This window comes from Lissotriton helveticus, chromosome 1_1 (genome assembly GCF_964261635.1).
Source record: "Lissotriton helveticus chromosome 1_1, aLisHel1.1, whole genome shotgun sequence".
Classification (NCBI taxonomy): Eukaryota; Metazoa; Chordata; class Amphibia; order Caudata; family Salamandridae; genus Lissotriton; species Lissotriton helveticus.
In genome coordinates, this window is record NC_136057.1 from 1,785,835,280 (window position 1) to 1,785,857,491 (window position 22,212).

Consider the following 22,212-nt stretch of genomic DNA (forward strand, 5'->3'; position numbering starts at 1 on the left):
CCTTGGACAATGTAGGAAAAAGATTCTCCTCTATGGCCAGCCTCCTGGTTCGTTCTGCCAATGCTCTTGCCATCCTGGGCAGGTATGACCGCCAGATGTTGTGCGATCTATCACCATTTGTGGAACAGCTTCCAGAATCAACAAGCGATGAAGCCAGGAAGGTGTTGATGGAAGGAGAGAGATCCTCGTCGGAGGTGATAGATTGTGCTATGGACATAGCGTCTACTGCTTTTCGTGCTCTGGCTGGATCAGCTGTGCTACGACGTCAAGGCTGGTTGCGGGCGACCTGGTTTCGCCTAGAAGTCCAGAACAAGATCTTGGACTTGCCATTCGATGGAGAAATGCTTTTCGGAAAGCATGTGGATGACGCCCTTCAAAGCATTAAGAAGGATATGGACACAGCAAAGTCCTTGGGATCTTTGAATTATCGTAAGGTTCCATTTAGAGGTGCGAGAGGAAGAGGTGTCTCCTCTTACAGGGGTGGCAACCAACAGATATTCATCACAATCCTCCCAATCATACAAACCTCAGTATTCCAATCAACGCCAGGGCCAGTCGGCGTCTTTCTCTCGTCAAACGCAGAGAGGACGTCAAACTCGTCAAGGGAGAGACAATTCCAAGAGATAATAGCGGCCTGTCTGCTCTTTCTACTGTTCCTGCCCCGCCGATAACAGTGGGGGGCATGATTTCTTATTGTCTAGACAGCTGGAGAATTATAACATCGGACCAGTGGGTCTTGAATATCGTTCAGTATGGCCATACGTTGGAGTTTCAAGATCTACCTCCAACCAGAGCTCCAGGTGCCAGTCAAACTAAACATCTGGGATTGCTACGTCTCGAAGCCCACCAGCTTTTTATCAAGGGGGCGATAGAGCCTGTACCTCTCTCGCAGAGAGGGAGGGGGTTTTATTCCAGGTTCTTCCTGGTTCGCAAGACGACGGAAACATGGCGCCCCATACTAGATCTACGGGAGCTCAACACTTTTCTCAACAAACTGTCCTTCAGGATGGTGACTCTCCAGGATATTCTTCGTCTGCTAGATCCAGGGGACTATATGGCGACTCTGGATTTAGAGGATGCTTATTTCCATGTGCCGATCCACCCAGCTCACAGGCAATACTTGCGATTCACAGTAGGCAAGAGCCATTTCCAATTCAAAGTACTTCCTTTTGGTCTCCAGTCTGCACCGAGGATATTCACCAAGGTTTTGGCTCCAGTAGCAGCTTTCCTCAGGAAGCAGTCTCTGGAAGTGTTTCCTTACCTGGACGACTGGCTAGTCAAAGCCCCATCTTTCCAGGAAACTTCCAAGGCCATTACAACATGCATTCAATTGTTCAATCACCTGGGCCTTCAGCTCAACAAGAACAAGTCAGTTCTTCAACCGTCCAGGTCCGCAAGGTTTCTAGGGGCGATTCTGGACACTACACTCTCCAAGGCTTGCCCAACAGACGAACGTCAAAACAAATTGATGCTTTCGGCTCGCCAATTGCTAAAAAAGAAATCCATAACAGTACGGCTCTACAAGTCCCTGCTCGGATCGATTTCATCCCGCATACCATTAATTCCGCATTGCAGGCTGTGTATGCGGCCTCTGCAAGAGCAGCTCGACAAACAATGGTACCAAGCAGATGGCTCTTTCGACGACAAGATTATTGTGACATCAGAGATGAAAGAGGCATGCAGATGGTGGTTAGTGAGAAGCAACATCGCGGAGGGTTTGACTTTCATGCTTCCTCCGACTCCCATGGTCCTCACCACGGACTCATCATTAGAAGGCTGGGGAACGGTGCTCCAGGACCTCCAAGTCAGTGGACATTGGGATCCAGGTCAGCGCCAGTGCCACATCAACCTGTTGGAGCTCAAAGCCATCCGATTAGCCTTGCAGGCTTTTCTGCCACGGATTCGGAATCATTCAGTGCTGGCCCGGACGGACAACACGACGGCCATGCACTATATTAACAAGCAGGGGGGAACAAGATCTCGGACTCTATCCAAGGAAGCTCAACTAATTTGGGATTGGGTGATTCTTCACAAGATTGCTCTGTCAGCAGAACACCTTTCCGGGTTCGCTCAATGTAACAGCGGATGCGCTAAGCCGGCAGAAATCGATCAACCACGAATGGGAGTTAGACCAAACCATTCTAGAGGAGGTGTTTTCAATCTGGGGGACCCCGACCATAGACCTGTTTGCGACTCCGGAGAACACCAAATGCCGGTGCTATGCAAGCAGGGATCACCATCCGGTGTCCTTGGGGAACGCGCTTTCGATTGCCTGGTACGGCGCATTCTTTTACGCTTTTCCTCCGATACCCTTAATCCCCAGGGTAATCAGGAAGATCAAGGCGGAACCGTGCAGAATGATCTTGATTGCACCAGCGTGGCCCCGGCAGTTTTGGTACATGGAGCTCCTCTTGCTCTCTCAGGATCATCCCATTCGCCTACGACTGGTTCCTTCCCTGTTGTCGAGGTCTCAGGGTCAAGTGCTCCATCCGGACCCGAGCTCGCTTCACTTGGCAGCGTGGCTCCTGAATGCAGAATTCCAAGATTTGAACCTCTCCAAGGAGTGTAGGGACGTCTTGTCTCGGGCTCGAGCTCCAAGTACGAACAAGACGTATAAAGCAAAATGGAAAAGGTTCTGCCTATGGTGTCAGACTCAACATCTTCACCCTTACACTTCAGCTCCACATCAGGTGTTACCATACTTCCTGTTGCTGGCTAAATCTGGATTGGCTCATTCTTCTGTGAAAGTTCATCTGGTGGCCATCTCGAGATTCAGGCGGACATCTTCAGGTCTCTCTCTTTGGTCCGCTAGGATTGTCAAGCAGTTATTAAAAGGCCTGTTTCGGATGTATCCTCCAGTCCGTCCTCCGCCTCCCATTTGGCAGCTTAATTTGGTGTTAGCTCAGCTAATGAAAGCTCCGTTTGAACCCATCCACAAGACGGACCTTAAATTCCTACCTTGGAAACTAGCTCTTCTGTTGGCATTGACATCGGCGAGGAGAGTTATTGAGCTGCAGGCGCTGTCTATACCGGAACGTTTCCTTCAGTTCAAGCGGGATGTCATGATCCTTCGAACAAATCCGAGGTTCATCCCCAAGGTGCCGTCTGAATTCCATCTGAATGAACCATTAATTTTAAAGTCATTCTTTCCGCGACCTACTTCTCCAGCAGAAAGATCCTTGCATTCTTTGGACGTTCAAAGGTGTTTGAAGTTCTATTTAGAGCGCACAAAGCCTTTTAGGAAATCCTCGCAACTGTTCGTGTCTTACAGCGCCCCGCGGAAGGGATTTCCGCTAACCAAGACCAGCATTTCCCGCTGGATCTCAAGTGCTATTCAGTTCTGCCATCAAGGAGCGGGCAAACCACTTGAAACGAAAGTCCGAACACATTCTACAAGATCAGTGGCATCTTCGGTGGCTCTATTTTCTGGAGTCCCTATAAAGGACATCTGCAGGGCAGCAACGTGGAACAGTACACATACCTTCACAAGACACTACTGTCTAGAGTCTACAGTGAAGGATGACGCTGCTGTGGGACAAGCAGTCCTCAGGAATCTTTTTCAATAAGAGGTGAGCTTTCCCTACAATCCCCCCTTCCTGTATATCACATTTTTAATCGGCTATCGTGTTCTTTTTATGGTAACATTTTATGATTTGTTTCCTAGGAGCATAGCTCTGTTGTCATGTCATGAGATTCATGTAACAAAATGTGATTTTATGGCTTACTGCTAGCTACTCTGATACAAAGCATGGGAATCTATGAAAGTTCCAATACTGGGTTAAGAAAACAAGTTACTTACCTGTAACTTTGGTTCCCCAGTATTGGTAACTTTCATAGATTCACTGTAGAGGGGACTACATATAGCCCCAAACAATCGCACAGCTTAATGTGCACAGTTGCAAAAAGTTTACTGATTTCTTCAACACTCATCCATCTTAATCCGTAGTTTTCAAATTTATCACGCTTATTCTTCAATTTTAATTCGAGTCCACACGCAAAAGTGTAAATGCGGTTTCCGAGTTTTTACTGATCAATCCATGTCTATCCAGACTTTAAGAAAGAGCAGGACTAAAGCATCAATTCATTTAAGGCAGCGTTTATTCAACAAATACCCAATGCATTTCGGGCACAACGCCCTTCGGGGGTGTCTGTGAACAAATAAAAATGACATCTATCACAAAAATGCATTATCCACTTTCATGTTAACATTACCAACTGCTAACCAATATAATTGAGCTCTTGCAAAATTCCAAAAGTTATATAAGTTATATTATACATTACAAAAGCTTCATCCCATACGTCTATGCGTTACGAGGGTCCCTGAATCACAAGCGGATTTATTAGTTTACTCCTGACCTGTGTGAAACCTTATCACATTCCCATTGTACCAACAGTCGAAACCACTACATTACCCAATTCCTTGAATTCAATTCGACGAGCAGCTGAAACCTCCCCATCACCCGGTCCCTTACGTCCTGAGTTCTCACATTGCCTTTCAAATATTCCCTTACAGTGGCTCACTAGTGTGCCCTTTCGAAACCGCTGTATATGCAAAAGCCCTCTACATGCATTTTTTTTATCAGTAATAAACCATGTTCAAAGCGCCGAAGCTTGTTTCTAATTTTACTTTCATCCCGTGATTTATCAAACAGTATTAGCTTCTCTCTGTTCCCATCCTTCCACATTAAGTGCTTTACCCACCAGACCATGCCTTTGCAATGTGCGCCACTCATCACGTACCTGCCTTCTTGTTATTTAAAAGACGTGCAATCTTCTTCCGTCCAAGTTTCCCATTGAACTCCCTCCCTGAAACCCTCTCTTATAAACACCTGGTTTCAACTTCCCAATTAGGCTCACAGTCAAACTTTCCCGCCCTCCCTGTGTCACTGGTAGACTTTCGTTCGTGAAACACTAACACGCCCATAATGCAACGCAAATGATTTTAAACCGTTCAGTGCCATTACCGGTAATGTAGCTAAATATACCAAATAGTGCATAACATTATAAAGTGTGAATATTCAATGTCATGTTTATCTAAAATACAATCCTCAAGCGTCTCTGTCACTGTCTTTAATGAACCACGTTGCTGTTACTGGCGTGCAGACTCGTATTTTGTTTCCATCATATCTTCTGTGTTCTTTATCTTCATCTGTGGGTGCAATCCTGGTGTAGGGCATTTAATAAACTGCCCTACACCAGGATTGCTTCTCCACCAAAAGGGAGATGATAGTTGGTTGTCGAAGTGATGGACAGTCCTCCAAGTGTTGGAAGCATGCACAGGAGCATGACAAGTCTGGTCTTTGCAGTTTTTTAAGTGGCAAGCAGCAAGAAGGTTTGTCCCAGTTTCTTTGCAGTTTCCTGGTTCTTGCGGTGTCTCTTTTTTGTCCTTCTGTTCTCAGGTAGCCGAATCTGTTGGTCTGGTTTCAGGGGGTGTCCCCTAAATACTCAATTTAGGGGAGTATATGGTGGAAGCCAATGGGCTACCTACTACTAGGGTGACTACACCCCCCTATATGAACACTTCCTGTGGGGAGTGGGGTAACCCTGACCCAGAAGTCTCTATTTTTACCAAAAACAAGATGGTGAAGCCCTTCTCTGGCTGTTTATTTCAGGTAGCCCACCTTAGTTGTGTGACCAGCCATTGAATAAAACACGCCTCCTGAATATTTAATTCCCCACCTGCTCTGGTGCCAGATGGGCCCCACGGGGTGGCGTGCCCAAAGTCTGGGGGAAGCTGGGGTCTCCTATCAAAAGTGTTAGCATATGAAGGTCAGAGGCTTCAAAGTATCTAAGACGCTAACTATCCTGCTAGAGGATTTTTTGCCAAGCAGAAATGTGTCCTGACCTCTTAAGAGTACTGGCTCTCCCTTGCAGGGAGCCAGAAACCCATCTGGTGGCAGGCTGAAAGATACAAGTCAGCCACCAACACACCAAATGACTGGTAGTTACAGGGGGCACCTCTAACTGACATCAGTACGGGTTTATTCAGGCATGGTATTCAATACCAAACACGATTATTTTCAGTGAAACCATTATGTAGCTGGGTAACGTGTAATATCCAGTGCTCAGTGCATACCTTTAAAATGGATTCCTGATCACTTACAATGACTAGCAATGGAGCTAGACATATCCGGGGTCTCTCTGCTCATGCCTGCTTTAGGGGTGACTTACCTATAGTATATGTAGTGTACTTTGGCATTGCACACTTGGAGTGGGCCATGTCTAGTTTTCAGAATGGCTTGAACCATTTCACGCATCCTGCGATGGCAGTCTGCATGCAGTTTGTGTGTTGGTCCCTTTTGGTGACTTAATACATGCTGCAGCCCTAAGGGACCCTCTTTAGTACCCATGCCCTGGGTACCCGGGATACCATTTACCAGGGTCTTACAAAGGTGTTAAAATCCTTGCCAGTTGGGGTACTATTAACATTTGTATCATTTTTGAGAAATGCGCCGGCACTGTGGCCGGGTTAGCAGGGACGCAGTGCACTTCCAATCAAAAGGCTCCTTACCAGTGAGTAAGAAGTGCCCCTTTTCTCTCACCTCCATATTGTTTGATGTTTTAATACTGCTCTTGCTGTACAAATTTAAATTTAACACAACAAATTTGTACATTGGTTACCCATGAAGGCCTGCTTCCTCCGGGAAGGTAATAGGTGTTGGACGTTCCCATCTTCTCAGTGAAGATAGTGCAGTGAGGTTAGTGAAGTATCATTTCTAGATAATGAGGGCAATGATATTGGGGTGAGACTGCAGAAAAGAATGAATCTCATTCTGAAACGCTTAAAACCATAGTAATGTATGTTTGACATGGTTCTGGGTGTTCTACCATAGTCCTCAGGGTCTTCTGGCATTTAATGCACTACTGCAGGCTAGCCAATACAGGCGACTTTACTTTTTCAGGAGGAAAAGCCCATGATAGTTCCCTCCCTATTTATAATCAAATGTTTATCTTTTACAAAAAAAAAACATTGGGTTTTTAAGGTCCCCTGTACATCCACTTTAAGAAATGTGAACAAATAGTCCGTGATCTCATTAGAGAAAACCTTCATGCTGTCTACTCTAGGGCAGGTTGCTTCAGAGGCATAACTTGGCCTCAACTTGCCCCCCCAGAAGCCTGAACTTCGTGTCTGAGACTTTCAATTGATATCCTCCAATCACAGTCCTACTCTAACCAGTTGTGTGAAGCCTTGTTTGCGTCAAAGGATTCTGAACACTGACTAGGTTCTGCACGTTTAATGTGCAGTTCCTTTAATGACCATGGACTTCTTTTAAAGATAAACCAGGAATTGATGCCTGAATTTGACAATTTGTCACCCAATACTGTCATCGTCAGATAACTTGACATATCTTTAAAGTTTATGTATGCAACAAACTACTAATTGTATTTATTCTGCCTGGAATTCACCTCCGGTTCCTATGCTTTACACTTCTTTCCCCACAGTTTGACGCTTGAAGATTGCCTTTTTTATAAATAAAAAAAATCTTGTTTTCTCCTCTATTTTTCAACTGCGAATGCACTCTGTGCCTTAAGATCAGGGCTTCATCACTTTAAACGCTTACTTAAGAAATTAAAATGAAAGGTGTAGCAGGAACACTCTTGTGGAAACGAAGTGCTCTAGTACCCCAACCATTTGGGCTTTTGACGTTTCTGGATATTGAACTGAAATTTACCTTTTCTCTGGCTATTAGCTCAACTCCAAAATAAGCATACTACAGGCTTATTCTGATTTATATAGTGCTCACTATTCTTGATGAGGCAAAGTGATTTACAGCAAGTAGCAAGCTACCTGGGAGCCCAAAGTTAATAGTTAGGCCCCACAGAAAAGATATCTTCTGCAAAATGGATGTGTCTGAGCTCTCCTTGATCCTCCAGCACCCGACTGCCTCATAGTGCCACCTTGCCCCTTGTGCTGCAGATTTAATGGCTCCATTCCACACCCTCATATTTGATTCTTTACTGTGGAAGTTAATCCTGAGAGATCTTTTAAGTTGTGTCTGCTCAACATTCTTTCAAGAATCATTGCTTTTTACTCTGAATTGTCAAGATAATTTGTATGAATCATTTCTCTAGTAGGACCTGAAAATGATAGGTGATCAGAAGAATACATAGTTCCCAGACTTGCTGGTAGTCTGCGCAGAGACAAGACAGTGATGTATAAGCATAATGTCTACGGACGCCTTCTAAACAGGACCTAACATCTGTTTGAGCAGGATCTCACACAGTTGTTAGAAAACCAAAACTGTTGGAAGAGAAAAAATGTGAGCTCAAAGAGCATATTTCCAAGCAGTTAGATTCACGCCATCCGCCATCCGTGTTAGGCAAAGATCCTAACACGGATGGAGGAGCAGATGGTGCCGTGAACCCTATCAAAGGTATTACGACAGTGCCTTACACTGCCCTCGATAATTTATACAGACGCTATTCGGCATTGCACTTATATTGACGTGAAGGAACCGCTGGTACACAGTATATACCATCGCCCTTCGGGGGCAAGAACTCTTGTTCACTTCATTTGCGAACAATATTGTATCCAACTCACGGAGGAACGTACTTGGATTTCTCTTCGGGGCACCACCCCACATGAAGGTACAGGACAGTCGGGTATCTGATAATATATTCCTTCTGCGCCTACGGTGAACACTCAGCTTTTCCCTTGAATTATGGGATTGAGACGATGAAATTATTGCCCTGACGAAATTCCCAAGGCACGAAAAGGGAATGAAACGCGTTGGCTGTGCCTCTGTATTTTATAAAGAAAAGAAATAAAGAAACGAATAAAGAAGGAACAGAAGATCCATAAAATTTACTAACTTTTTCTTGTTAGTCATAATATTGAGTGCACCTCTCAATTTTTGGTAATTTCTTGCGTTAAACAGACATCCTTGGCAGTGGATGTGGAGAGTAGTAGCACCACAACAAACTTACGAAACAGAGGAAGTTAATGTGCCAAACCTTGGTCATCTGCTGTTGGCTTTTGTTTTTGCATGTTCGAGGCATGTGGGCTGCTAAATTCATATCTTAGCATTAGATCGCCGCCTAGTGTTGGGTCCGGATGATCGCACATTGTTGTCCTGGAAGAGTCTTCGAAGTATCCTGAGATAGGTGGCTCCTCCCCTGGACTACAGTGCGCATGGGCATCGGCTCCATCCCCAGATTGTTTTTTTCCGCCATTGGGTTCGGATGTGGTCCCGACTTCTCTTTGTCGGAACCGAGAAAAACTAACTTTTTCAGGCCAAAAGGCCTTGTATTTTCTAGCGTCGGTATTGTTCGCGCACGGTCTCGGGTTCTTCCAACTCTTGAAGTCGGATTCAACGGAGTCTACACTCTTCGAACATCGAGGCCTTCTCATCGCGACACGACTACAACTTTACAGCATGGAGCGGAGTCCGTTTAAGTACTGTCCGCTCTGTGGGTCCAAGTACCCACATATAGACCTCCACCCGGTCTGTAACAAATGCCTTTCACCGGACCATGACGACGGCAAGTGTAAGGCTTGCGCTCAATTCAGGTCGAAAAAGACTCTCAAGCTTCGGCGCGCGGTGCGCCTGGAGGCCAGACAAGCGGCCCTCGATCCAGAAAACATCTTCGGCGACCAGGAAGAAGATGAACAGGGTCATCTTCTCCAAATCTCCCCACCCGAAACGGAGGTCGAGCCGGATCCGGAGGACGACGACGGAGTCGCGGGTCAAGACCTTCAATACGTCGACGAGGTAGGGGACGTCGAAGAGATTTATGGGGCCGCGGCAGATAGCTCTGGAGACGAGCTATGCCCCGAAGGTTTCGAAGATCAAGATCGGGTCACGGGATCGCCAAGTGGCCTTACCCAAGACCCAGTGCCGCAAGCCACGGCCCTGCCATCAGGCCCGGCCACGGACGTACTTGCTGGGCAAGCCGGATCGAAACCGAAACCGAAACCTGCGGTGTCGACGACACCTAAAATGGCCGACCCGAAAACGAAACCGAAACTTATGGACTCGAGCGTCCCTAAAATGGCGGCCGGCCCACAAAAACATACTGCACCCGCTGCCGCGTCGGCTCCGTCGGGCTCCGGTCTGCAGAAGCCGAAGAAGTCGATCGATTCCGCTGGAACGAAATCGGCGCAGGAGGAGGGATCCTCTAAAAAGGGTGGTCGGCACGGATCAACCGCTGCGACACCGTCCAAGCACGCCAAGGCCAGCAGCGTAGTGGATACGGAACCGACTCAAGCGCACGGATCCACTGCTGGCACGTCTGCGCATCGGTCCAAGGACTCTGGGTCGGCGTCAACGGCATCGGCGCCCAAACCTTAGAAGGGCCACCATCACGTCGGATCCGAGGGGAAGGTCAAGACGTCCTCGTCAGCGCCAAAAGCCACTGTGGATGAAGCGTCTCCCATCGCCGCTTCGCTGCAGAGAATCCGGGAAAAGGCCGCTGCTACGTCGGCTCCGTTACCGTCGCCTCAGACGCCGAAGGATGCTCCGGCCAAGCCTAAAAGCAAGCTTCTCTTCCTTCTGCCGCCGAAAGAGGCTCCGAAGGCTTTTTCTACAAAATCGACGCCAAAGAAGGCGGATTCTTCTACGGCAGGGGTACCTTCAAGTCGAGAACTCGGATCCGAGGACGATTCTGAGCACTTCATCGACGCCAACACAGGCAAATTGACAATATACAAAAGAAGGATCACATCAGAGCCTCTAGACTCCTATGTTATCCCACTAAAGAAGAAAAAAGTTCCTCTGGACGCTTCTAACCTCATAGAGCCTATCCAGCCTCCTCCAAGAAGAAGCCCTACTCCCTCACCAGACCATTCTGATGGTGAGGGTTACAATGAGGAGGACCAATACACCTTCCCAGTAAATGAACCAGATGCACACACAGACGCATATGATGACATTGGTGACCAAGGCACCCAAGGTGTGGGGCAAGACCCACAGCCTTTCAGTGCACGTGCATCCCCAACAGAGGATTCTGCAGGTTTTCATGCACTAATTGAGAGGGCAGCTGCTAATCATGATGTGGACATGCATGCTGACCCGGTTGAAGAAGACTTTCTCTTTGACACGTTTTCAGTCTCTGAGAGGACTGTAAAGACACTGCCTATGCTCAAGGGAGTCCTCAAACATGCTGCGGACATCTTTAAGGAACCCACTAGGGCGAGAGTGGTCAATCCACGTATTGAAAAAAAGTACAGACCAGCACCTGCAGACCCTGCATACATTCGGGGACAGTTGCCGCTAGACTCCCTGGTGGTCGCCAATGCCCGCAAACGGGCCAACTCCCAAACAACGGGTGAAGCTCCTCCCCCGGATAAGGAGTCCAAAGTGCTAGAGGCAGGGGGCAAAAGAGTAGCTGCACAAGCTGCCAACTTTTGGCGTATTTCTAATACACAAGCACTCTTAGCACGTTACGATAGGGCGCATTATGACACCCTAGAACAGATTGTACAACACCTGCCTCCACAGTTTCAAGAGGGCACAAAACTGCTTATAGAGGAAGGAAAGTTGATCTCCAACGCAGCCATCAAGTGTGCACTTGACGCCGCAGACACAGCAGCTAGGGCGATCAACACTAGCGTCATGCTGAGACGACAGGCTTGGCTCCTCATATCTGGGTTTAAACCTGATATTCAGACAACCATCCTTAATCAGCCAGTCAATCCTGATCGACTGTTTGGTCCAGATGTTGACACCACCCTCAAAGATAAAAAAGGACACAGAAACTGCGAAGTCCATGGGGGCCCTACAGTCACAACAGTTTCGTGGCAACAATTTTCGTCGCTCAGGTGCACGTGGAGTCACCAGAGGACAAATGGGTCAACAATCTCAATTCTCAAAAGGTGGAGCACAATCCTCGTTCACAAAACAGAACAAGGGAGGTTACAGAAATAACAGCAACAGAGGTCGCGGCAGAGGAAACAACAGTTTTGCAGCGTGAATCTTTCTGGATTCACTATGCTGTGCATTATTCCGCGGTCTTGTGGTTGGGTCCGGATTCGTAGTCTTTTCTTTGTTTTTTTTTTTTTTTTCTTTGCCCAGGTGGGCGTCGGCGTCACACCCCCTTTTGGGTGTATTTCCGGTGACGTCGGCATGCTTCCTGCGGAAGCTCCCACTCTTGGGCGCCATCTTCAGATTCTTTTTTTCCGCGGTCGGGTCTGGATCGTTCCCGTTTGGGCTCCAGACATTTTTGGAGAAAGAAGAAAGAAAATACAGAAAAGACGAGGAGAAGTCATCTGAAGACTCCAGGGGACTTCACCGACGAAAGACAAGCAAAGATAAGGCGTTTTCCATCCAGATCTTCGACGACCGTCGACGAACACGCGACCAGAGAGCCCCTGGACGCTCGAGGATGGACAACACGCCGTTCAAGTTCTGCCGGAACTGCCACCACAAGTACGCGCAGAAAGACCAGCACCCGGTATGCGACTCTCTGTCACTGCCCCCCGACCACTTAACACCTGTCGGGGGGAGACTGCAGCAGTTCCTGCCCGTCTGGAGAAACATCACCACAGACAGGTGGGTGCGTCAACTAGTCCAGTATGGTTATTGCCTAGAGTTGAAATCCACTCCACCCAACATCCCGCCAAGGCAAAGGCCTATGTCCGCAGAGCACTTGCACTTATTGCAGCAGGAGGTAGTGGTGATGCTGCAAAAAGGCGCAATCGAGCTCGTGCCAGTGGAGGAGGAAGGCACAGGGGTGTATTCCCTGTACTTCCTTATCCCAAAGAAGGACGGATCTCTCAGACCCATTCTGGATCTACGTCCCCATAACCTGTATATACTGTCAGAACATTTCCATATGCTCACACTGCAACAGATTCTTCCCTTATTAAACCAGGGGGACTTCTTAGCAACCTTAGACCTCAAGGATGCTTATTTCCACATACCACTACACCCGTCCCACAGAAAATACCTCAGGTTCACTATCCAAGGCAAACATTATCAGTTCAAAGTCCTACCCTTCGGAGTCACCACAGCCCCAAGGGTGTTTACAAAGTGTCTGGCGACAGTAGCGGCGCACCTCGGGAGGCAGGGCATCCATGTCTACCCCTACCTGGACGACTGGCTCGTTCAAGCCAAGTCAGAACAACAGTGTGCCGCGGACATGTCGACTACCATTCACCTCCTTCACGATCTAGGTTTCTCGTTGAACTACCCAAAGTCGCACCTTCAACCGGCGCATATCCGGCAGTTTCTAGGCGCGACGATCAATACCCTGACAGCCGTGGCTCAACCAAACCAAGTCAGGATAGGCAGTATGCAGTCTCTGATCCTGAAGTTCAGATCACAACACTCACTTCCAGCGAGAGTGTTCATGCAGTTGATAGGCATGATGGCCTCCTGCATCTTCATAGTCCCTCACGCACGGCTACATATGCGCCCGCTCCAGGAGTGCTTAGCAAATCAGTGGACACAGGCTCAAGGACAATTAACAGACCTAGTGTTGGTTACCAGTCGGGCATACGACTCTCTGCATTGGTGGACTCCACACAACCTTTGCAAGGGCCGACTGTTCCAGGAGCCAGTGCCACAGATTACCCTGACAACGGACGCATCTCTCCAGGGATGGGGAGCTCATCTGCTCAATTACACTGTGCAGGGACTATGGACGACGCAGCAACAGAAGATGCACATCAACTATCTGGAACTGATGGCAATCTTCATGGCACTCAAGTCCTTCATTGTACATCTGTGCAACAAGGTAGTGTTGGTCCGGACGGACAACATGACCGCGATGTACTACATTCAAAAGCAGGGGGGCACCCACTCGCCACAGCTGTCTCATCTGGCTCAGGGCATGTGGAAGTGGGCCATTCAGAGGAACATCTTCCTCATGGCAGAACACCTCCCGGGCAAGGACAATCTAATGGCGGATCTGCTCAGCAGGCACAGCCATCAAATGCACGAGTGGGAGTTACACCCATCTGTACTCCACCCGTACTTCCAGCAGTGGGGTCATCCGGAGATAGACCTGTTTGCAACAAGAGAAAACGCAAAATGCCAACACTTTGCCGCCAGGTTCCCTCACCCACAGTCGCAGGGGAATGCGATATGGATGAACTGGTCAGGCAAATTTGCGTACGCTTTTCCGCCAGCCCCTCTGATACCGCTGGTGGCAAGAAAGCTAAGGCAGCACGCGATGACTCTCATCCTAGTTGCTCCAACGTGGGCGCGCCAAGCATGGTACACCACGTTCCTCGAACTCTCAGTGGTGCCGCATCAAAGACTGCGCCTCACGCCCAGACTTTTGACGCAGAACCATGGAGAAATTCAGCATCCAGATCCGCAACAGCTCAACCTGGCGATCTGGCTCCTGAAGTCCTAGAGTTCGGATACCTTAACTTACCTCCAGAATGCATGAACATCATCAAGGAGGCAAGGAAGCCAACTACCAGAGCATGCTATGCTGCAAAATGGAAGCGTTTTGTCATTTACTGTACGGCTAATGACATCACCCCGCTAGATGCATCTATCCCTAACATCATTTGTTATCTGCTACATCTGTACAAGTGCAATCTAGCGTACACTTCCATTCGGATACATCTATCCGCCATAGCGGCTTATCTTCAGAACAGGCAGCATCTCTCTGTCTTCAGAGTGCCTGCCATTAAAGCTTTCCTTGAAGGTCTGAAACGAGTCATTCCCCCAAGAACACCACCAGCTCCGGTGTGGAACCTCAATGTGGTCCTCACCAGACTGATGGGACCACCTTTTGAGCCACTGCACTCGTGTGAACTCCAGTTCCTAACGTGGAAAGTAGCTTTCCTAATAGCTATTACGTCACTGAGGCGTGTTAGTGAGCTACAAGCGCTCACAATCCAAGAGCCTTTCATTCAGATTCATCCAAATAGGGTAGTGCTACGCACTAACCCCAAATTCCTTCCGAAGGTGGTGTCACAGTTTCATCTCAACCAAACTATTGACTTGCCGGCATTCTTTCAAAACCCACAAACGGTGGCGGAAAGAATGCTCCATACCTTAGATGTACGGAGGGCGTTGATGTACTACATAGACAGGACACAACCCTTTAGAAAGACAAAACAACTTTTTGTTGCCTTCGCACCACAACACAAAGGCAACCCTATTTCCAAAGCAGGAATAGCCAGGTGGATTGTTAAGTGCATCCAAATATGTTATCAAAAGGCCAAACGCACTCTAACGATACCCCCAAGGGCGCACTCCACACGCAAATTGGGGGCATCCATGGCTTTCCTAGGGAACATTCCTTTAGAGGACATTTGCAGAGCAGCCACGTGGGTTACACCACATACCTTTACAAAACACTACTGTGTTGATGTGCATTCCAAGCAGCAAGCTGCTGTAGGACAGGCTGTTCTCAAAACTCTCTTTCAGGTTTCTGCAGCTGGCACGGGCAACCGCCGCTGATGGAGGGACTGCTATGTATTCTATGCTAAGATATGAATTTAGCAGCCCACATGCCTCGAACTGAATATGCTACTTACCAGTATGCATCTGTTCTTGGCATGTAGGGCTGCTAACATTCATATCGCCCACCCTCCTCCCCGGTGCCTGTCGCAGCTGCAGATATACTATTGTATTCAGTCATTAGCATGGACATCCTTTACACTTTTCACTCCATCTTCTGCCACAATGGCGAAAAACAATCTGGGGATGGAGCCGATGCCCATGCGCACTGTAGTCCAGGGGAGGAGCCACCTATCTCAGGATACTTCGAAGACTCTTCCAGGACAACAATGTGCGATCATCCGGACCCAACACTAGGCGGCGATCTAATGCTAAGATATGAATGTTAGCAGCCCTACATGCCAAGAACAGATGCATACTGGTAAGTAGCATATTCACTCTCTTTCACAGCCCTGGATTTACCATCAACATGACCAAATCAACTCTAAACTGTGCTACAGGCAAGGCCTACCCCAGCCATCAAAAAGTCAAGGCCTTCCAACAGCTTGTCCCTTGCCCTCCCTTTTTAAAAAAAAAAAAAGCCAAATTATCCTATCCAAGTCAGAACAGTAATGCGCCTCCTGTGCTTGATGGCAAAGCACTGCTGAAGCAGGCCATAGTGCCCAATAACACACATCACATGTGCCTGCTTCAGCAGTGCTTTGCAGCACAGTGGTACCAAGCGATGGGTCATGGAGGATCTAGTGTTGGAATAGGCCAGTGTTCACTGCTCTCTGCAGTGGTGGAACAGCAACAACCTGTTGCTGGTATAGGCTTTTGAAGACCCTATACCGCATATGACTATTATTATGGACGCATCACAAAATCAGATATGCAGGTGTTGGGGGACGGTCTGGTACATTGATGCAATGGAAAAATTGACTATCATCTGAGGTGGCCAAATCCGAGGTTACTTGGCACCCCTTCACTACCCATATCAAGTGAGTACAAAGAGTGTGAGATCTCCATATGACTGTCTAAAACAAGGTACGTCTCTGACATTCACATTGTCTTCTTCTGAACCGGATGAAAGTTGAGGTCAAATGTGATCATTATATGAGGGATCGGGGTGGATGTTTTGGATACTGGTTTTTCCCCTCTGTATACGTTGTGTGAGTAAGAATTATCATCCCTGGAGACTAAGTACGATGTGTCCTATTTACTTGCTTTCACTTTCACTTATAAATGCAAAATAAAATGAATTAAAAAATCTGACTGGGGGCACATCTCAATCACACAGCAGGACAGGCATTGCAGACCCTGCAATAGTAGTAACATTACATCAGCTACCTCGAGCTCTTCGCAGTCTAGCTTGCCCTGAAATACTTTAGATTTAGAGCAAAGGAATCCTAATGCGAACAGACAGAATGACTGCCATGTACTACCTGCAGGAACGAGGCAGAACCCATTCACTCCGCTACTCCTAATATACTGAGACAATTTAGCTTTGGACACATCACCACCACATCCCCCTGATGGCACCGTATCTACCAGGAATGGACACAGACCTAGCATATCTACTCAGCAGGTCTCCCCAACAAATCCACAAATCGGAATCTCCACAGCTACTTTGTCATTGTGGGAAATCCACTGATAGATCTGTTCGCCACTCCCTAAATCGCAAAATGCTCAAGCTTCGTATCCAGGCACCCGCACTCAGTTCATGGGCAATGCAGTATGGATGAACTGGTCAGGGATGTTTGCCTAAGCTTTTCTGCATCTCCCACTCCTTCCAGTGGTGTGCTAGATGCATCAAACATCACAAACACTCCTGTTTTATAGCCTCAACCTGGGCTAGACAACCCTGGCACTTAGTTCTACTCGCAATGTCGATCAACGCCCGTGAGAAGCTTTTCAAGAGGCCAGGCCTTGGTGCTGGCAGAGATCCCGGCACAACCACTGACTCTAATGACCAGCACCCAGCCATACCCTGAAGTCCCTGAGCCAAGTTTGTTCAAGCAGGCGATGGTGCCTTGTGGACATTAGCAGGTGTTTTCCCACGGCCAAGAACAGAAAAGGGCTCCCTTTTCAAGAGTTTTCCCACTGCGCCATTTGGGCACTTCATTTCACTGTTGCCAGCGATGTTGGCTCCCCTGGTGGCTTTGATGACTCAGACTACAGTTAAAGCTACACACACACGCATGCGCTCACTCACTCTATCTTGTGCCTTTTAGACATATTTTCTTTAAATTATTTAAGTAGTGTTCCATGGATGCCACACATGAATGGAGATATTCTACTGTTTATGGATTCAGAGACGGAGAACTAGGATTATTGGTAAGTAATTCTTCAATAAAGATTCATGCCCGTTTTTTCTCTGTTTTGCTCACGTTCCTGGTTCTTTCCATTTCCTGCTCCATCCCTCGCTGTTGCTCTTTATCTGGTTCTTCACTCTGTTTCCTTTTGTTTCCCTCCTTGTGTTCCTTGTTCTCCTTACACTTTCCTAGTTTTATTTTTCCATTTCTGTTGCCCATGATCCTCGCTCTTACACATCCTACATTAACTTAACCTTCAACTTTCTTATTCCTGATTCTCTTCACTGTTTTTTTTCCTTTACCCCGCTTTTTCTGGTGTTGCTAGTATTGCTTCCAATTTTTCACTTGTTTTTGTGTTTTGTCTTTGCAGCCCTTTGGTAAGATCCTAGATGTGGAGATCATCTTTAATGAACGAGGCTCTAAGGTACGTTTCTTGTTTTTTTACTGGTGGGGGTGATTTATTGAAGTAGAGGCTTGGTCAGAGTTAAGTGTGAAGAAGTCAGTTGGGTAGGGTGATGTCCGCTTTAGCAGAGGAAGTTGATTCTTCCTGCTGCTGGAAGCCTTGCCCTCTGTGTGTTGGAGCATTTGTATGTACACAATTATTGCTTTGTTTCCATGTGTTCTAATCTTATGAACGTGTTTCACTGCTTGAAAAGCAACCTGTGCCACTGCCTGCTCTGCTTTTGAGAAGTGCAGTAATTGGGTCTTAACTTGTTTGTGAAGCCCCCTGAAAGGTGTACAATGGAGTGCCCTGTACGGTTTGGTGCAAGGCCAGCTCTTTCCACACAAGGGCTAAACCTTGCATCCGAAATACAAGTGCTTGCTTTTGTGTTTGAGTAGTGCAGTGGCTGTCTCACCTCTGGCTCAATACTGTTGCCTCAGTTCTTATTAGAATTAGAATTACAGTTGATTTATGAATTTACATATGTGGTATTTCAAGAACAACAGTTCAAATGAAGTCTACAGGGAGATTATTGCGGGAGCAAGTGTGAGCCACCTAACAGCCCTTCCAACATGCTCAATCGTCTTTATATTTTGAATTCAAGTTCCATTAACATACAACATCCCCACCATTACCATCACAAGCAAGGATACCTTAAATGAGATGACCATAACATATTTTCATTTATATATTTATATATATATATATATATATATATATATATATATATATATATATATATTTTTTTTTTTTAAAGTCTTATTTCTGATAAATTCAAAACATACTAGCAAAACTGCAGAATGGTGTAAAGACACCCTAGAAGAATGAAGAAACAGTACCTGAACGTCACTTTCGCGGATATCTGCTCCTGTGTAATGTAGGCTGGTTACTGTTCTTTTCCTCATTCTGTTTAGCCAGACTGGTATCACTGAAGCTCCCTGACCACTCTTCACATCTTCCGCCAATGACACCCCTTAACAAGTACCGCATTGCCATGCTCTCTGTCAGCGCAGGTTCACCAAACTTTAAATCTCCCTTCCTGACATGTTAAATTTTTTTTTTATCCGACCCACATCTCCCACTTTTATTACTTGATTAGATTGTTTGACTTGCCTGGAATCAAACTCATTATTTGGCTTCGCTTAGACTTCTTTAATGCAATTGTTGATTATTCTGTCTTAACTGTGCAAGTGAACTGTCTTGCTTCAGCCATCTTAACATCGAGCCAAGGAATAACTTGGGCGCCGGGCTTCTTCCCCACAAAAGCTGAATTCTTTGGTTACAGAATGTCAGATTGTGCTACAACAGCACACCAGGCACCCATTCACTTCAGAAATGGTGCAAGCATTCAACTTAGCCCACTGGATAGATTCAGATAAAACTGTTCATTTGAATAGTTCCTTGTATCATCCCATGGTTGAGGATAGTACAAGGAACTCATCAGATATTTGCCTTCTGTGGTCTCTAGGCATGAAACCACGTAATCACACACAACTTAAATTACAGGAATGACACCACGTTATCCAGTATTGGGGTATCTTTCATAGATACACATGCCTTCCTCCACATATGTCTCCAAAAGGTGCGATGGTAAGAGTGGAGAAATGTGAGAATAATCTCGCCTCTGATAAGTTTTCATTTGGAAATGCGTATATTGGACCCTCTTCGGAGGTGAACTGGGTAACAGATGAGCAGATGACACTGCTGTCGTAGTAGTCGATGACGATGAGGCCATTGTTATTGGATTCTCCGTCGACGGAACCGTCGATGGCTTGTCCGTTGATGGAACGGTCGTCGATGGCATTGATTTTGCCGTCGACGGGGTCGTCACTGGTGTCTTCGTCGACGAACCCTTCATCGACTAGGTCGTCGATGGCGTCTTCGTCGACGAGCCCTTCGTTGACGAGGGCGTCGATGGTGTCTTCGTCGACGAGTCCTTCGTCGACGAGGCCGTCAATGGTGTCTTCGTTGACGAGGTCTTCGATGGTTTCTTGGTCGCCGAGTCCTTCATCAACGAGATTGTCGTTGGTGTCTTCGACGACGAGATCTTCGTCGACGACGATGTTGGCTTCGTCGACGGGATTGTCGTCGACGGACCGGAAGTTTTAGTTGACGGGGCCTTCGCCGACGGAGACGTCGACGATGTGACAGTCGGCAACTTGGTTTTCATAGTCGAAGGATTCACAGGCGATGACAAAATTGTAACAGACATCAGAGGTGAGGTAATAGCCGAAGTGGTGACCGTAGAAGTAGCTGAAGAAGTAGAAGTCAAAGTAGTAGTATGAACAGACACCAGAGAAACAGTCTTAGCCTGGGCTGTACTCACAGTTGTCGTTCGTGAAGGAGACGATGCACTCTTTGAGGGTTCTGAGGCTCTCTGAGAGGGTTTAAGTTTTTTCTTCCTCTCAGGAGAAGAGCTTTCCCTGGATCTGGCTCTCTTGCTGGAGGTAGAGGCCTTGTCCTCATCAGTGGAAGAAGATTTCAACCACAAAAGAACCCTTGCCTCCCTATCCCCGATTGTTTTTGGAGGGAAGGTACGGCAAATCCTACAGTCCTTCACAACATGTGAGGGGTGCAGACAATAAATGCAGTCAGAGTGCTGGTCATCCACATGGACCCTCTTCTTATAGCAGGTTCCACAAGCCTTGAAAAGAGCCTTCTTTTCAGACATTTTTGAGGAAAAAAGACAAAAAAACGGAGTAGGCACTCGGGGAGACTCCCTTAAACACGAAGTGCGGTGAAAATCTGAGGAGAACTGCCTGAGCTGGGAAGGTTCTAGAGGGTGAGGACAGCTGATTGGCTGAGGCTACTATTTCAGGTCTTTTTACATAATGATGTAGATAGGCTGCTAAGTTTTGGGGCCTAGTTAGGCCTTTAGGCTTTTCCAGCCTACTACAAGAAATTTTTAGGCACTGCTATTGTATATATTTTTACCGTGGGACTCCCGCCTCGACGACGGGGAATGATTCAGGCATGTGAATCTATGAAAGATACCGATACTGGATAACCATAGTTACATATAAGTAACTTGTTTTCCTATCTCACACAAATTGAATTCCATTTTCTGATTCAGAAATTCTGGGACCCCCTTCTGTAGAGAAAATGTCTTTAAAAAAACTTCCACTGTAGAGGATGTACGTTCATTCACAAACTTGGCCTCAGGCCACTTACTGTAATAGTCAAAAGGTGTTACCACCAAAACCACAGGATTTAAGCTGTGCTACGACTGCAGGAAGCAGATGTCTGTGACAGGCCAGCACAGTGTTTTTGGTGGCTGGGCTCCAGACACATCAAACTCATGTAATAAGCATGTGCTTGGGCATGCAATGGTGATTAAAGATTCGACGGCGAAGCTGTACACCACCAAGCACAAGAAGTAGTCTCTACCTTCGTTGGCTCCAACTTCAAGTTGCAGGCCCAGACTTTGTTCTGATCTCGGGACTTCTCGAGTGACCCTCCACTTCCTGCTCCGTTTTCCAGTAAGTCTAAACGCAATCCTAAAGAAAAAAAGTGACTTGTCCCATCCCGCCACTCCCAAGGAGATGTGATGGCGTCAATATGTAAGCTACAGTCCACTAACAGCAGCAGCAGGATCGCGTACAATAGCAGGAAGTCCCGAACCAGCAGGGTTTGGTCTCAATGCCGATGTCTCTGCTTACGGACTTACGAGCTATGTTGGAGGAATATCGTAGCAGGCAAGCGTCGCGTCCAGTGCAAGAACAGGTGCAGGAGCAACCTCAATTGTCGGCTACTTGCCCTTCACTGTCCCAGCATGTAGAAGAGGCTGTAGAGGTTCCTCAGCGGGTAGAGCCTACCCATGTTGACACTTCAGAGGATGATAAAGGAGATAATCAGGCTCAAGATCCTGATGTTGAATGGGATCAATATGTTATTCCAGATCCGGCATCCCCAATACCGGACCCAATAGACTCGCCTCCGGTGGACGTGGGAGGTTTTCACAACTTAATGGATAGAGCCACAGCACGTTTTAAACTCATCATGCCTTCAACTTCCACGGATTGTTTTTTATATGATTTCAAGGAATCATATCGCAAGGCTGTCCGCTCCATTCCCATTGTGGAACACATATGGGAAGAGGGAAAGAAGGTGATGC

The 22,212-nt window shown here is 47.1% G+C and overlaps 1 protein-coding gene across 12 annotated transcripts in view; it reads left to right on the forward strand.

Moving 5' to 3' along the window:
* RBFOX2 (RNA binding fox-1 homolog 2) overlaps positions 1-22,212 on the forward strand; it is a 686,272-nt gene that overhangs the window by 409,964 nt on the left and 254,096 nt on the right. For all 12 annotated transcript variants that reach the window (XM_078640431.1, XM_078640440.1, XM_078640444.1 and 9 more), the window contains one exon: positions 18,027-18,080. In XM_078640431.1, coding sequence (XP_078496557.1) covers positions 18,027-18,080 — 54 coding nt within the window. The remainder of the gene's footprint in view (positions 1-18,026; positions 18,081-22,212) is intronic.